The following is a 15,147-nucleotide window of genomic DNA, read 5'->3' on the forward strand; positions in this document are numbered from 1 at the left end:
CCTGCTAAATTGTGTTACTTGGCAACCAGTGGGGAAGAGCGAGCAGGCTGGAGACGGGGGGATGCGCTGCTTGGGACTCGGAAGAAACTAAATAAATCGGAATGGTAAGGTTATTTTTGGAAATATTGCCGTGCATTCAGTTTTAGCGAGGATTTCGGCGTTGCAGCTTCACTTCCAATAAGAGAGATCAACTTTGAGGTGTTTTTTTTTTCCTTCATTATTTTGTTTTGCCTTTTTACGTTTTACGTGAATGGCTGCATTCGCACGTTTTCTTTTGTTTTAACGCGCATCAGTGTGAAAAAAAAAAAAAAATCAACATTGTGGAGTACAGGGACTTTGCTGAACCAGGAAAAAGCGCTCAAAAAAAAAAAAAAAAAAACACACCAACACGTTTCCATATCGACCCGTAACGTAAGCACGTTGTAGTTGTTTGTTATTGTTTTCGGAGATGGGGGGGGAGTGGGTGTATGGCTTAGTCACGTCTGCTCGTTGACCGTATGTGGATTTACCCTCTCAATCCAAGGTCCTTGAAAGAACACGTTTTATTTTGTTAGTTTGGTTTCACTAACTACTGTAGTACCAATAATCATTGCACTGGGGCCCTTGTATACGTGCATCTTAATCCCCGCTCATTTTGGTGTTTTGCACATGTCTCTAGACAGGAACCGCATGCCCGTTTGTTAGGAATGACATTCTTTTGCACCAGTTATTGAGCGCATCATAATGTGGGTATGGTGATATTGACGGTCCGTCCAACCACGTCTCTGAATGACATCTAGGGAACCGCTTAACCGATTAGGGTGAACCTTTAGCACAGGTTGTAAGAGAATCGGAATCAGGGGAGGCACTTTTTCGACTCTCGCCTCTGTCCAGAGAAGAGTTGATTTTAATTGTGATGAAAATGGTTCTGGTCTTTGTGTTGCACAAGCTGCTGAGATCATAATTTGGGGGTTTATATAAAGAAATCTGGCTAGGTCAAACTTACATTTTTTCATGTGCACAAAGTGTATATAGGACACCTAGAGCCTACCCTTTATGTTGCTGTGATAGCTCTGATTTTGAATTTACAGCCCAGGATTGTGGTGTGTGCCCCTGACATGCATGTGAGTTCACCATACAGGGTGATGAAGGCCCCGTGGCGTTGATGCATTATAATCACGCTGTACTTAAACAGTGCATTACTACAAATAAGATGCATGCATCTTCCTAAGGTGAACTGTACAGTATCAATCATCAAAGCTCACAATACAGTACGGTGACAGTAGAATTATTCTGACACTTCTGCCAACAATGTGCTGTCAGAGCTGCGCTTTTTTCAAAGATTTTGCCAAAAAAACAATCTAACACATTTTAAAGTGACATTTGCTGTTATCTGAGATTACTAGAAGAAAAATTGTCAATTCTTTGTATTTTATGAAGTCATACAAATCTTTTTAGGCTGCAAGCCAAGTAAAAAAAGGATGCCGATGATAAAGGCTTTGCTTTGGCCCACGGCAAGCTTGGAAAAGGAAATTTCTGGAACACTCTAAATATCAATATTGATAGTTGACAGTGTCCCCTTGGTTGAAGATAATCATTTGATTCATGTCTGCAGCTGTTTTCTGTATCCTTGTACTTAAAACTGGGCTTGGAAACGGATAGACAAACCACCAACAGCTCAGCTTTAAAGTGCATTTGGAGCTGCGTGACTTGCAAACACTGCAGTTTGGAACACATTAGGAATCCATACTTTAAAGATATCAATTAGCTCAGTGCACACACCTGTTTGCTGGCCTTGACAGTAGGAGCATTGAGAGAGTTTAACTAGCATCTGCATACTGTATATTTTCAAGACCAGTCTTTTAAGTAGCTGTCTACTCACTGCATTTGTGTTTTGGCATGTAAGTCAAATTTCTGCTTCTGTGTTTGATTGAGCGATCACTGAAAACAGATTCATATATTCAGATTCAGAATATTCTAAACTATAAACTAAAGTTTTAGGGTGTAGTTACACGTAGCTTCTATATGCCTCTGTAAGGTATAAATATGCCATTAAAGATGCATCCGCTTCATCTGAATGGGCTTTTAAACATCAATGCTTAAATTTCACAATACGTAATTTGACCAAAGTGGTTATAAATAACCTACAGCAGAGCTGACCAACCTTTTTGTCTGTAAGATCGATTACTATGAATTTTTAAAGCGCTGTACAAAAACATTTATGTACTATACCACTGAAACAAAAAAGCTTGTAACCTAAAATAAGTTGTTAAAACTGGCAGTAGCAAAGCCACTGGAACTACACTAGCCCTGGAAATGCTGTTTGTGTGCTTGTTAACGTGCTCAACACATCAGTTTTGTTGCATTTCGACTTACCTGTACTTGCTACCAAAGGTATGCATTCCTTTCAAACCCATCTGCCCTATATAAACCATATTGTGGTGCTCAACAAGCCTATACTGTATGGCTCAGGAGCCATGTGTAGGATAGCCCCGACCCATGCTGTCGTACTGACAATTAAGTAATTGTACTGTAAGTGACTGGCAGGGCAGAGCTGCCACTTGCCCTCCAGAGGGTGGTTGCTTGCTGATATCCGCTGTTGAGTTCCTGGGTATAAACAGACGATTGGTTACTGATCAGAGGATCCCTCCTGAGCTACACTTCCACAGTTACAATGTGGCCAAATGTTTTGCAGCACCCAATAGAACTGACATTTTGCTTCATAAAGTGGAACGAAACCTGAATAACGTTAACATATTGAATTACACAAAGCTTTGTAGTTTTCCCATTTACTTAACAAAAAAACTGGCCAGAATTTTAAAATGTGACATTTCGAAGTCTAACATGAAATACTGTACTACTGTTATGGTTTCCCATTGACACTTGTGATAACATTTTGTAGTTTCTTTGATTACATTATTACATAAAATATCAATTATGGTCTTACTGTTTGTTTTTTTTTTTATGTTTTTTATTCTCTCAAACCTAAAATTCTAGGTGATGTTAAACTGTCTCTAGGCTGTTATGGGATTACAGTGATGAGGGAACCATTTGACATTCTAAATGGGGGAGAAAAACAGGGATAATATAAATCAGCACTCTGTATATTAAACACAACTTTGAATCTTGCTTTTCCCTTCATCAAGGGAATTTATTATAGCAAGGGGGGTATATGGTAGTCTTTTTTTTAGTGGTCAGCACAGGTACCTGAAAACCTGTAAGTTGCAAAAATACCCAAGTCCCCCCTGGATCAACTTTTACTACAGAAATATCATTAATAACTCTAACAGCCCACTGTGCCTGCAGTTACATCTATTTCTGTGCAGCTGTGCTTTATTGTAATATTCAATTACTGTACATACTACAGGTAGCTTTCAAAATTCCTGCCAGCTTTCTATGCATATTATACTGTATGCCTGACACGCCAAAGTGAACAAACCAAGAAATAATTCATGTGTAACTTTTAGTTAAAAAAATTGAATCCTCTAAACATCAATCATTTAAGTTTGTTAACAGGTTTTCTTATCTGAACCAGTTTCTTTTTATATTTTCATAAGTAATTGTGATAAGGGTTAGGTCAATATTTGGGGGGGATCTAAAGAAAACATGAAACTAGCATCGTAATAAACATTCGAATTATCAGGCAGAAAATAAGTTATTGTTTCAAAATTAAAACATACGTTTATTTCAAAAAGGCATTTGTTTATAAAATGTGATTTAATAGAAGCCACCAGTCTTCACTACTGAATTGGCAAAGTCTTGTGACTCTCTTGGTTGAAAATATTGAGTTGAATTTGTTAAGATTAGTGTGGTACCTAAACCAAACCTGTTCCTTTATTTTGTTTTCAATTATGATTAGCCACTGTCGGAAACTTCACAGAACGTGTCAAGCACTGTACTCTCACTGATTTGATGGCTTCAATTAATACAGAGATAGTGAAAGAGAAAGAACATATTACCCTCTTGATTGCTCTTCCTGCATGACAGGAGGGAGACGGGAGAGTACAGCTACGCCAGCGCCTTTCACAGAGTTACTCTGTCCGGCACATTTCCGATCAACACGTTTGCTAAATTCTACAGTGCTGTACAGCATGTCCCAGAATTACATTTGTCCAGTCAAACTGCTAGAAACTCTGACGTGCCACGCTTTCCATTTCAATAGAACCAGATTAGATTTTATGTTCTCGGCAGCAACAGCACAATCCACCAGCCGTCTCACACGGAAACGCCGGCTTAGCTCCAGGGAGCTTGGGTTACCTGCAAGTCTCGGACCAAACACCTGTGTTTTATTAGCTCAGACAAACAAACATTACATTTAAAAACTCTGAAATCTACTAATTGCACTGTTCTGTATGGTGTTTGTGTCAAAACATTCAGTACGGTGAGCCATGAAACATCGGCTTATCCACCTCTGAGGGATATTTTTAAACCCACCACTACTTTAACTGCCCAGATCTCGGAGCATTTGAGATGGTAAAATGTAACAGTCCCCTTCATTAACCTGTGCCCTAATAATATAGTTGCCATATTTTTGGACAGCAAATATTGCCTTCTTATTAGTGCTGGGACGAATAATTGAATGTTTGCATTATATTTGCAAAACATTATCAAAGCTATTATGTAGAACACTGTATTAGAGTTGGAAAATATCCCATAAGTAAGACTAGGCAGTGAAGTCCTCTCCCCCCGAGTTAATTAACTGCAAAAGAAAGGATGTCATGCAGTAGTCAAAACTGTACATAAAGTAGACAACACATTTTAATAATTTCACTCAGCTGTGTCTTCGCAAAAAACAAAGTGGCCCGTAGACACATTTTCCATTAAATAATATACCTTTTTAATTTGAATTAACACTTCAAATAAAATGAACGTTTTATTGCGTTCCACGTAACAAAAACTAGGATTGCAACATAAAAGAAAAACAAAACGTTGATCACTATGGGACACGTTTATTTTGCAAGTTGGGCCAGTGTTGGGAAACGTGAGGCGTTTTTGCGAGTGATGTGTCTGATCTGTATTGTATGGGAGACAGACGCGGACCCTGCTTGACTCATTTTTACCATTTTTAATTCTCCAAATCTGAAGAAGCCCTACAATAAAGTATGTTGATCATGTGACTTATTTAGTTAACATTAATTAATATACTTTGTCCGTCTCTGTTCCTCTTGTTAAGAATATATCCTGTTGTGATGAGTACCGTCGTAGATTTCTTTTTCCCTGTCTCCCTCGTGGTCTGTGTTTACCAGTGTGGGCGTTTTCAGATATTCAAGAACATCCTCGTGGAGAACCTCTGACATCGTGGGATAGCCAAAAAATAAACCAGTGCTGTGACTGGAAACGGGTCAGCAAAACCGGGAAACTTTAAATTAATGACAGGTATTCATTTCAAGTGTGCCTGTTTTGCTGATCAGTTTATTTTTCAGAGTGACTGCTGGAAGCATGGCAAAATAATCAAACTCTAACAATTCACACTGCATCAAATGAATTGAGGAACATCAAAATGAAGTGCCAAGCATCAAACAGAAATCTTACTAGTATGGGGGCTCTGTAACCTGAATGGAGATGTCTTTTCCTTGGTCCTTATGTTATTTAAGTGCAGTTCTTAGTTTCCAATTGATCTCAATTTCCACTCAAAATTAAGTATATCTGAAATGGATGATAAAAAAAAACAGGTAGTTTGTACATCACTAAAATGCAGAATTAGAGGTCATTAGTATTTGTTTTATTACTGTAAGATGGAACGAAAACACATTTGCCCCTGTTAGCACAAAAACATCCTGTTTAGAATTCACATTTCTGTCAGTGAACCTGACTTTGTGTTTTGCCCCTAAAAAAATATATTTTTGCAGGTCTGTATTAGTTTTACTGTAAAGGTGCAGAACAGAGATTGACTATACTTGTTTTAAAGGTCAATCCAGAATTAGCTTTTGGATGTCAGTGCAACTATGAGAGACTGGGGCAGTATTAGGTGCAGCCCTCATCACATTTAGCAGGAAGCAGAGAAATGTAAATACATATAAGCAAGCGGATAAACAAATTCTAGCATGCCAGTATTTGTTTATCTGGTTGCTTCAGTGAACGGTCTCAGTCTCTGTTCTGCACCTTTATTTCCAAGTAGTTTAATTGGGATAGCCGTTTATTCAGGATGTTTTTACTTGTCTTGATAAAGCAGCAGCGACTATGATGAGTGGAATTTGTAAGCAATAAGACCGGACAGCGTGGCCGGTGTTGGGCAATAGCGGACAGACCAAGGGTGTACTAAGGTCCGACACCGCAGACGGAGGGCCTTATAGCCCTTGGAAGGTCCGGTATTGCCCAATACCGCCCACCCTGGAGGGTCTTATTGCACTTAGAAAATGGGCAATTGTTACGATAAAAAGACAAAAAACAAGTTTTGTTGTTTAAATGAGCTGGCTCAAGGATATCTGTCCAGGTGAAAAAGCACCTGTGCAGGTACTTTGTATTTCCAGATCATTTATTGAAAGTTAATGTACCCCCCTCCCCCTTCTGAGGCTACTAACCAATGAGATGCCAGGAAATAAAAAGCCAATTTTCTAAGGGTTGTTAGAGCTCCAGTCTGGCTTACCTGTATATGACCCTTCCTAATTTTATGCCACTTACATAAATGCTCTATATAAACAATTAAAAAAAAAAAAAAGCAGGTTAGATCCTATCACCTTGTATTGACAAGACAGCTTGAACTTGATCACTCGAATGCAGCTCCATTAATCCTTCAGGAGGTACAGATAGTATTCATAAAATCTCAGTTAACAGTGATGGCCTCATTAACTACATTTGGTTATATAAGTGGCATATTGATGCTCAGGTCGTACACGTGTGCATGTGTTGGGTCTATTTCTGTTCGTATTCAGCTGAATACTTTGTGTGAAAAACGTGTCATGTGTAAACCCTGTGCACGTGTCTTGCGTGCTTCATTTCCTGCCTTGCATAAAGGAAAACCTTTTTGATATCCCCGCACGTCTACCTCCCCCACTTAAACAAACAGTATAAAAAGGAGTGCAAAATGTTTGCTTTTTTTAAACAGGGTTTTGGAGAGTAGAAATCCCCTGAAGAATCAGCTGAAGAGACTCCTGATATTCCCAGACCGTGATGGATGAAGCCCCGGAGCTGACAGAGCTTCCGGTAAGTGCTGGGAAAAATACAATCGATCAGAAACATTTATAATTGGGTTGGGTGGGAGGGGTAGTCTGCTTTAGAAAAGAATGTTAGTTTTAATGAGAACAAAAAGGCAGCATGCCATGTGAAATCAATAGTTTTAATGAAATTGTCTCCGCCTATGCAAACGCTAGGTGCAGTTGTTTAGATCATGACTTGTGAAATGTAAACGGTTCAGCAGTGGTTTATTCAGATTGCTGTAAAACAGCAGTTTTCATTTTCTTTTGATTTGAAGTGTTGCTCTTCCTGGCTGTACCCAAACGCCATTCTTTTACAAATAATGATAGTTACACAAAGGCACCTGTTCTTTGAATGAATTTTGCACCCTTTGTGTGTTGTTAATAACGTTTCATCATTATTTTATAACCTGCAGTAAATCAGAAAGTGAATTTCATGTGTCGTAAATGCACCTACAACATTAGCAAGTTTCACAAGTATTGCTGTAGCGCTTAATTACAAGTTCCAAAAGCAGAAATCTGTATTGATGAGTTAATGAGCATATACCGTTGTTGGTTTTCTTTTGAAGCTTGTTATGAACAAAAGTACGTCCTATTAATAGCTACCAAGAAGTAAGTATATTATAAAGGATACTTGTCATTTTACTGTTTGGCATATCTGCTTTAATAAACTGACATGTTTAAAAAAAAAAAAGGGGGAGGAAGCCATGCACTTGAATCCAAATAATCAATTATTCGATTTATAAATTGTTAGGATATTCAATTACAAAAATAATCATTTGGCACAGCCCTATATATTTTAAAATTTGCAAAAGTTTACTTTGGTAATCCTGGTTTGATTTTCCATTTTTTATATACTTTAATGAAGATAGTAAATCACCAATGTTTCAGTCAAGTCTTTCTCAATGTCTTCCAGTTTTTTAATCATAGTGGGTTTGCTGTATATTTCAGCCAGGTCACCCAGAGCGTTTTCGACTGGGTTTTTCACTTCGCATGTACCTAAAATACATTTTAAAATGTGTATCGCAAAACAAAACAAAAATTGAACTTTTAGTTGTATAAAGACTTACTTGTATAAATTGTAACGTTTATTTTATTAAACTTTTTCTGCTGAAATGTAAAAACCCAATTGAAAATAAAGTATGAAATTAAAAAAATATTATAAAGGGGTCTTATTTCTGTGCAAACAAGCCAGTAATGGATTGGTAATGCATTTAGTCTTAGATTACTTGTTACTGCTTTAAACTAAACAAACACAAGATTGTTTTTCACAACCAGAATTTTTATTTTACAGGCAAAGAAAGCTCGACACGAGTTGCTGGATTCTGAAGAGCATTCATCAAGGTTTCTCTTCTGAATAAATATACCCCAGTGACTTAATAAATATGAAAAATAAGACCTGTTTGTAAAGGCATAGAGTAATAAAATGCATGTGCAGCTGTAGACCACCTTGAGGGTGTTTAATCAGCACCTAGTTTTGTCATTATTGCTATTAGAAATGATCTGATTTTATATATATATATATATATATATATATATATATATATATATATATATATATATATGTGTGTGTGTATGTGTGTGTGTGTGTGTGTGTGTGTGTGTGTGTGTGTGTGTATGTATATGTATATATATATATATATATATGTATATATGTATGTATGTATGTATGTATGTATGTATGTGTATATTATTTATTTTATTTTTTTCCCAGTTTGTTTTTGGTGGAAAATGTTAGTTTTCTTCCTAATTTTTCTGCCCTGCTTTCAATAGATTCCCCTATAATAGTTCACCATATTAAAAGCACAGCAAAGTGTAATAAAGCATAGGTAAACATTGTAAAGAATAAGCGAGGTATGATAAAACCTAGTAATAAACATGGTAAACCAGGGTGAGCTCCTGAAGATGCAATGTAAACCAATGGTAAAACTACAAAAATACTGCGGAAAACCAAATGAATTCTCTTTCTTTCTTTCTTTCTTTGCCTTCTTTGATTATGATGGATCTGTGAACCGCGACTCTTGCTCTCGCAGGACAGAGGGGATGCCAGATACTCGCAGCCAGGTGGGTGGCGGGGAATCTGCTGCTCACAAACCCGAACCTGCTAGCTTCCTGGACTCCAGCATGGCCCTTCTCAATGAAGGCAAGTCAGGGGGGTAATCTGGGTATAATTAGCAGAATGCAACAATGCAGCCTCACGTCAGCTTGGTTAATGCAGATTTTTCTTGTAGTGCTGAAACATATGTCTAAGCAAGTACAGTTTTTTCAGCAAGTGCTGTGTGGTAATTTGATTAGATACGTATCTTAAATTGTCCTCATGCAATGACTAGCCAAAGAATTATTGCATTGTTCGAGTGGAAAAAGATGCGTCTTGTCATATGTTGAAGCTTTCTAAGATGTGAGCCACTATAGCAAGCCTATTTGCTTCTTACTGTGCCTTTAGTTGTCATAAAAGTAGTATCTAGTTTCATACTTTATTTCTGTTTACCTACAACACTCAACTGTTTTTTTTCTTGACCTATAACATATCAGCTGCAACCTACAGCTGCAGTACATCTATATTTTGCATATATTGTTTCCAGATGTTTGGAGCCTTGCATATCCAAAACTTTCAGGCGGTTGTTTTGTTTGCAGTTAAAAGAGAAGCGCCTGATCCAGTGAGCCAATCCGTGAGAGACCCGGCAGACACATACACAGAGGCTGGTATGTTTTCAATGCTTTTGTTTCATTCATTTTTCAAAAAGCAATGTTCTTCCTGCACCAGTTATTAAAAAAAATTAATATTGTGGTCATTCTCAATATTAGTTCATACAGAAAGCTTACTGTTTAGTTTGTTGGAAAAGTGTGGTAACTGATGATCTTCCAATGCTTGAATGACATTGATCAGATCTTGTCATTTTTTTCTTTAACCCATTAAGTGCCACTGTTCTCATTTTAGGACAGGCTAATTTTGTTGAGCGTTTTTAAAATAATCTGCCTGTTTTAATTATCTTTTATACTGTTATGGTAACTTACTCTAATTTTGTTAACTGCTAAATTAATTCCAATATCTTTCTGTTCATTTTGTATATAATTTTTCAATAAAAATTTAATTACAAAAAAAATAACTGCAAAATTAAATTGAAATGTTATTTAATTCTGCAAATATAGCTCCTCAGATGTTTTTATGACACCTCAATCTGAATTAACAAACTGAAGCATGAAAATGATTTCTTGGTGTTTTCCTCCCCACAATGATGACAAAGCTCTATTCAGTATGTGTCGAGCTTCATAGCCAGTGTGAAATTTCACTGGTCTGATTATAAGTGAGACATGCCGGACCTCAAAATAGGAGCAGCAGTTTTTTTTAGCCAAAACGGAAGATTACATTTTTTTCTTTTACAGAAATACTGATTGAGAATGTATCACATGATATAAATGCAGCTTGTGTTCTAATTGTTTTCAGTGAAAAATGTGTTTGGTACTTAATGGGTTAAACCATTCTGTGACGCATAACTGTGTTTGTCTTTAAACCTGCACAGGCTTTAACACAAAGACATCGCATGAATATACCTCGCAACTCTACCAGACAAGCAAGTATGTTTCCTATCATGTTTACAAAGGGGTTGCTTATGCAGGGCAGTGCTTACCAAGTATGCATCTTTTTGAATAGGAATGAATTGCCAGAGCACCATAGTGTTCTAAGCCAGCACATTCTTTTCAAGCGTACTGTACTTCTTGGTAGCTAAATGCTTATTGTCCAAACACTTTTTATTGCACACATTCTAACTGAGGAAGGATGTGATCAGATGTCTGGAGTAGTTATCTCCTCTATAACTGCAAAGCACTCGGTTGTAGAGTATGTACTAAAACTAAAGTTAACTTTTTCCAAGTCTTTCTGAATGTTTTCAATGGAGGAATGAGTTTTGGTTCACATTCTTGTAACACAGGGTTTTATGTACATGTCTATAACTACGCTTAACTTCTGCAGCCCCGGAGTACCCACTTCTATATTGCAACCCCCCAGGACCTGACTGTATACTGTGTGTAGCAGCAGTCTTTCTCTGGCAAGGGGATGATTTCTTTTATTGACTCTTCATTTTCAGGTCATACACGCACATCCTTTCCCCATCTGTAGCAGCGCCAGCCATCACAACGTACTCTGGACAGCCGCAGTACCCCGCCTCATCTCAATCTACCACTTACACTGCCTACCCACAAGCCAGCCAAAACTACGGCCTACCTCCGTTCGGTAAGAGCTGTTTGCAGAGCCATCGTCTCCGATCTGACCTTGGGAAACAACACCTGCGTGCTGACTTAGGTGTACTTTCTCAGTACCATCCTGTAACTTACTGCACTTAAGTGAGCACTAACAACGTGTAATTTCTAAACTTGGCTCTTTGTGTGAAATCGGAAGACAGGTTTATTTCAGAGAGTGTCTTTTAAAATACGTTGAGGGACAGCGTTGCATATTTATCTCTGTTTATGTAACGCTAGCTGGGTTTGTTTGTTTGTGTTCACGATGTTGCTGTTCTAGGTGCAATGTGGCCAGGTATCAAATCTGAGAGCAGCTTGTCTGAGGCTCCGTCTGTTGCACAGCCTGGTTTCCTCAGTTTCAGCACAGCATTTACCTCAACACAGCCTGCTCAAGCACACTATTCATATCCTGCCCAAGGTAATCTGTTAAGAATCCCAGCTTTGTGTTTTCAACTCCTCTGAGTCAACTTGACTACATGCGTCATGTTGACCGGTGACCTTAGATGGCTGACATGTAATCATGTGACTTTGTTGTAATATGTGGTATACAATTGTATCCAATTAATTTTTCTATTATGTTTGGTTTTGTCCACTTAAAATAGAAAGGTCTGTTAATTTCACCTTCTTTCAACCAACCAGCTGCTTGCCCCAATAACTTATTTAACCTAGTATGGTACCAGATGCCCTAAAAAGCGAGGTTAGTTTTAAAAGACTGTGTATTTTTTGTTTGCAGGTACCAGTTTCACAACATCAAGCGTTTATTCCAGTGTCCCTGCTGGTACAGCAACGGCAGCTGTGGCACAACAGGTTTGGTTTTCTAGATTTTATTATCATGTGGCATCTTACTTTGTACATTTTCAGTTTGCTCATTTCTAAAGAAGGCTGTGCATTCAAGTAACTACATTGTTGTTGTTTCTGATGTGCTTGTGCATGGTCCCTGTTCCTGTGAACTGTACAGCTTACTCTTCTGAACAAGAGAAGCTCTTGATGTAGACACCTTCCCAGGGAGCATTCATTTAGCTCCAATCCAGACTTTGTAGTTAGAGCTACACTTAATGAACCAACAGCTCCTGGAAGTAAAGTAAAACCAGTCGATCACAGCCTCTGGTGAGCCCATGTTGGAGAGTGTGCCAGTGTCAATCTCTATGTGGTAGCATTGCAGTCATTTTATTCATTGAGCAGATGAATTATAATAAGTTAATGTATGCCATTGATACATTGCCCTGTCTCTTCTGTTCTTCTGCGTACTTCCGACTGGCAAGATGACTGCATATTGTAAGCTGAGCTCCTCTGTCATATACTGTTCATTTGCAGATTAAGTTCCTGTTACTGTAAGGAGAGGAGTCATAACAAAAATATTTTGTAAAGGTCGAAATAAGCCATTAGGAATTGATTGATTGTGTGGGGTTTTTTTCTTTCTTTTTTTTTGTACAGTACTGTGTTTTCTTTTGAGATTCTGTGCCATGTGATGATTTTCACATGGTTTTTCTTATGTGCCTCGTTCTTTTTTAGGAATACCCTAATTACACCACCCTGGGCCCAAACCAGTTCCCCCAGTATTATGCGGCTCCAAGCTTTGTGCCAGGGGGTGTTGCAAACAGCAGTGCTGTCAGTGGTCTTGTCAATACTGTAGCCTACCAGAGTGTGAAGGCAGAGATTCCAGCTCCTGCTCCCGCAGCTGCTGAGCAGCCTCCAGCAACAGGTAATGGGGTCATCGCTGTCTTTGTTTTCTGTTTTTTGGATGGTTAACTTTGCATCAAAGGCTCTTTTTGAATGTAGTATTTCAGACGGGTTTAAATTTTAAACAAGTTATTGTTGTCATGGCAGTCAAAGGTGTTTACATCCAGGCAAATAATTTCCTTCTCCATTTCAAACACAAGACAGTGTATATAATAATAATAATAAATAATAATAGTAATAATAATATAGCTTTATATTTTTTCAATGTGAAGTGCTTCTTGAGTACTTTTACAATCTGTTGCCTAAGTTCTAGAGGTGAAATGAATTTTCATGCCTTTAACTCATGGGACTGTGTGCTGGGCCTCAGAGTTTTGCTCTGCCAGTTCTTTTCTTAGTTTCACACTTTTTCAAACAAAAGAAGAGTAACCTGTTTGAAACAACTGTAGACCAATACACTTCTCTTGTGTGTTCCCATATATATATATATATATATATATATATATATATATATATATATATATATATATATATATATATATATATATATATATATATATATATATATATATATATATATATATATATATAAAAAAAAAACAGTGGGGGAGAGGTAATTGATTTTGTTTTCCAGCAGACTCCTCAGCAGGGTCGCCCCTGTCTGCAGCTGGCAGAGACCCAGAGGAGACAGGCCACCGGAACAGCAGCGGCAAATCCAAAGGGAAAGGGAAGCGATCGGATGCATCACAGACAGCCGAGAGTGACTTAGAGGTACGCACTGAGGGAACTCCTGTTCAATTGCTCAGCGTCGGGGAAATGCCTTCAGCTGTCCCTTCTCTCAGATCTTTAACATCGTAAGGAAGTTGCATTTCCCCATCTGGACAGAGCGTTCAAGTTCACTGCTTTGATTGGCTTGGCTATCCTATATGTTTGTACAGTTTCAACTAAACCGAGTCTGTAAGCAGGATCGTTATATTTTATTTTCCAGAGAGTGTTTCTGTGGGATCTGGATGAAACTATTATTGTTTTCCATTCACTGCTCACCGGTTCCTTTGCACAAAAGTTTGGAAAGGTAGGTACTGCAAATCCACGTTCACCCCAAACTTTACGCCCGCTGCTTGTGTTTCTCCTACTGCACAGCAATACAGTTCAGTAGTTCAGTTGGTGCCATGGCATTTTCATCCTTAACACTGAATCACAAACCCAGGAAAAACTAGGAAAATGTATCTACTTTAAGTAGAAGTAGCTTCACATTACATTTTTTTGTTTAACCTATCCCATTACCTTTACATGAGGTTTGCAATCCTTCTGAGTGGTTCTAGTTACAATTACATACAGTTTGTTATATTTCTCTGAGGTACTTTTTGAGCTGCACTTCAGCTCCAGTTGCCTGCCATAGACAAATGTAATGTAGGCTAGATCTGCCGTCTTCTACAAAGCAGTGCATTGCCAGTAAAAAGAAACTTACTCTGAAGTGGCAGATTACCAGATGGTGGTCTTTTTTCTGTTTTAAAATAAATAAGTAAATAACATTTTTTTTTAAAAACTCTTTGGCTGATTGTGTCTTAGTTACATGTATCCATGACAAGCAACTAGAACTGAAGAAAAAAACTAAAAACACTCAGAAATGTCATCAAGGTAGGGGAGCAGTAAAACCACAAAACAGATCGAAAATTAGATGCTAATACTCTTCAGCTGACTCTGGGTGAGTGCTTTGTTTCTGTTTTTGACCAGGACCCAGCCACAGCTCTTACACTCGGTCTGCAGATGGAGGAGCTGATCTTTGAGCTGGCAGACACACATTTGTTCTTCAATGACCTGGAGGTATCCATTTCTGGTAGAAAGATGATGCTCTAAAACAGATGCTCTGACACTGTCCACCTTCCAAGTACAGTAAGGGATAACTAAAGTGCAGGGTCCCAGAGTGGCTCAGCTGGTAAAGACACAGCTGCGTGGTCATATAGCGCCTGTTCACAGCCTGGCTTGTGTCTCAGAGGGAGTTGTTATACCACATTGTAGTCGGGTATTGTGCATTAACAATGTCAGTTCAGTACTATACAAAGAAAATCTGCAGCTGACTTCTTGTCCTGCTAAGAGCTGAACTCACTATTCTAGACCCATA

At 38.2% G+C, this 15,147-nt stretch overlaps 1 protein-coding gene across 4 annotated transcripts in view; it reads left to right on the top strand.

The window, feature by feature from the left end:
- Window positions 1–15,147, top strand: part of eya3 (EYA transcriptional coactivator and phosphatase 3) — a 23,625-nt gene continuing 8,478 nt past the window's right edge. The window contains exons 1-13 of one of the 4 annotated variants that reach the window (XM_041240531.1): window positions 1–104; window positions 7,025–7,122; window positions 8,407–8,456; window positions 9,146–9,255; window positions 9,747–9,815; window positions 10,634–10,688; window positions 11,198–11,343; window positions 11,629–11,766; window positions 12,082–12,155; window positions 12,861–13,050; window positions 13,660–13,796; window positions 14,014–14,097; window positions 14,760–14,849. In XM_041240531.1, coding sequence (XP_041096465.1) covers window positions 7,090–7,122; window positions 8,407–8,456; window positions 9,146–9,255; window positions 9,747–9,815; window positions 10,634–10,688; window positions 11,198–11,343; window positions 11,629–11,766; window positions 12,082–12,155; window positions 12,861–13,050; window positions 13,660–13,796; window positions 14,014–14,097; window positions 14,760–14,849 — 1,176 coding nt within the window. In that variant the 5' untranslated portion in view covers window positions 1–104; window positions 7,025–7,089. Of the gene's footprint in view, window positions 105–7,024; window positions 7,123–7,681; window positions 8,457–9,145; window positions 9,256–9,746; window positions 9,816–10,633; window positions 10,689–11,197; window positions 11,344–11,628; window positions 11,767–12,081; window positions 12,156–12,860; window positions 13,051–13,659; window positions 13,797–14,013; window positions 14,098–14,759; window positions 14,850–15,147 lie in introns of those variants that run through there. The other 3 variants (XM_041240532.1, XM_041240533.1, XM_041240534.1) reach the window with 3 other exon arrangements.

The sequence above is a fragment of the Polyodon spathula genome, unplaced genomic scaffold, assembly GCF_017654505.1.
Source record: "Polyodon spathula isolate WHYD16114869_AA unplaced genomic scaffold, ASM1765450v1 scaffolds_616, whole genome shotgun sequence".
Taxonomy (NCBI): domain Eukaryota; kingdom Metazoa; phylum Chordata; class Actinopteri; order Acipenseriformes; family Polyodontidae; genus Polyodon; species Polyodon spathula.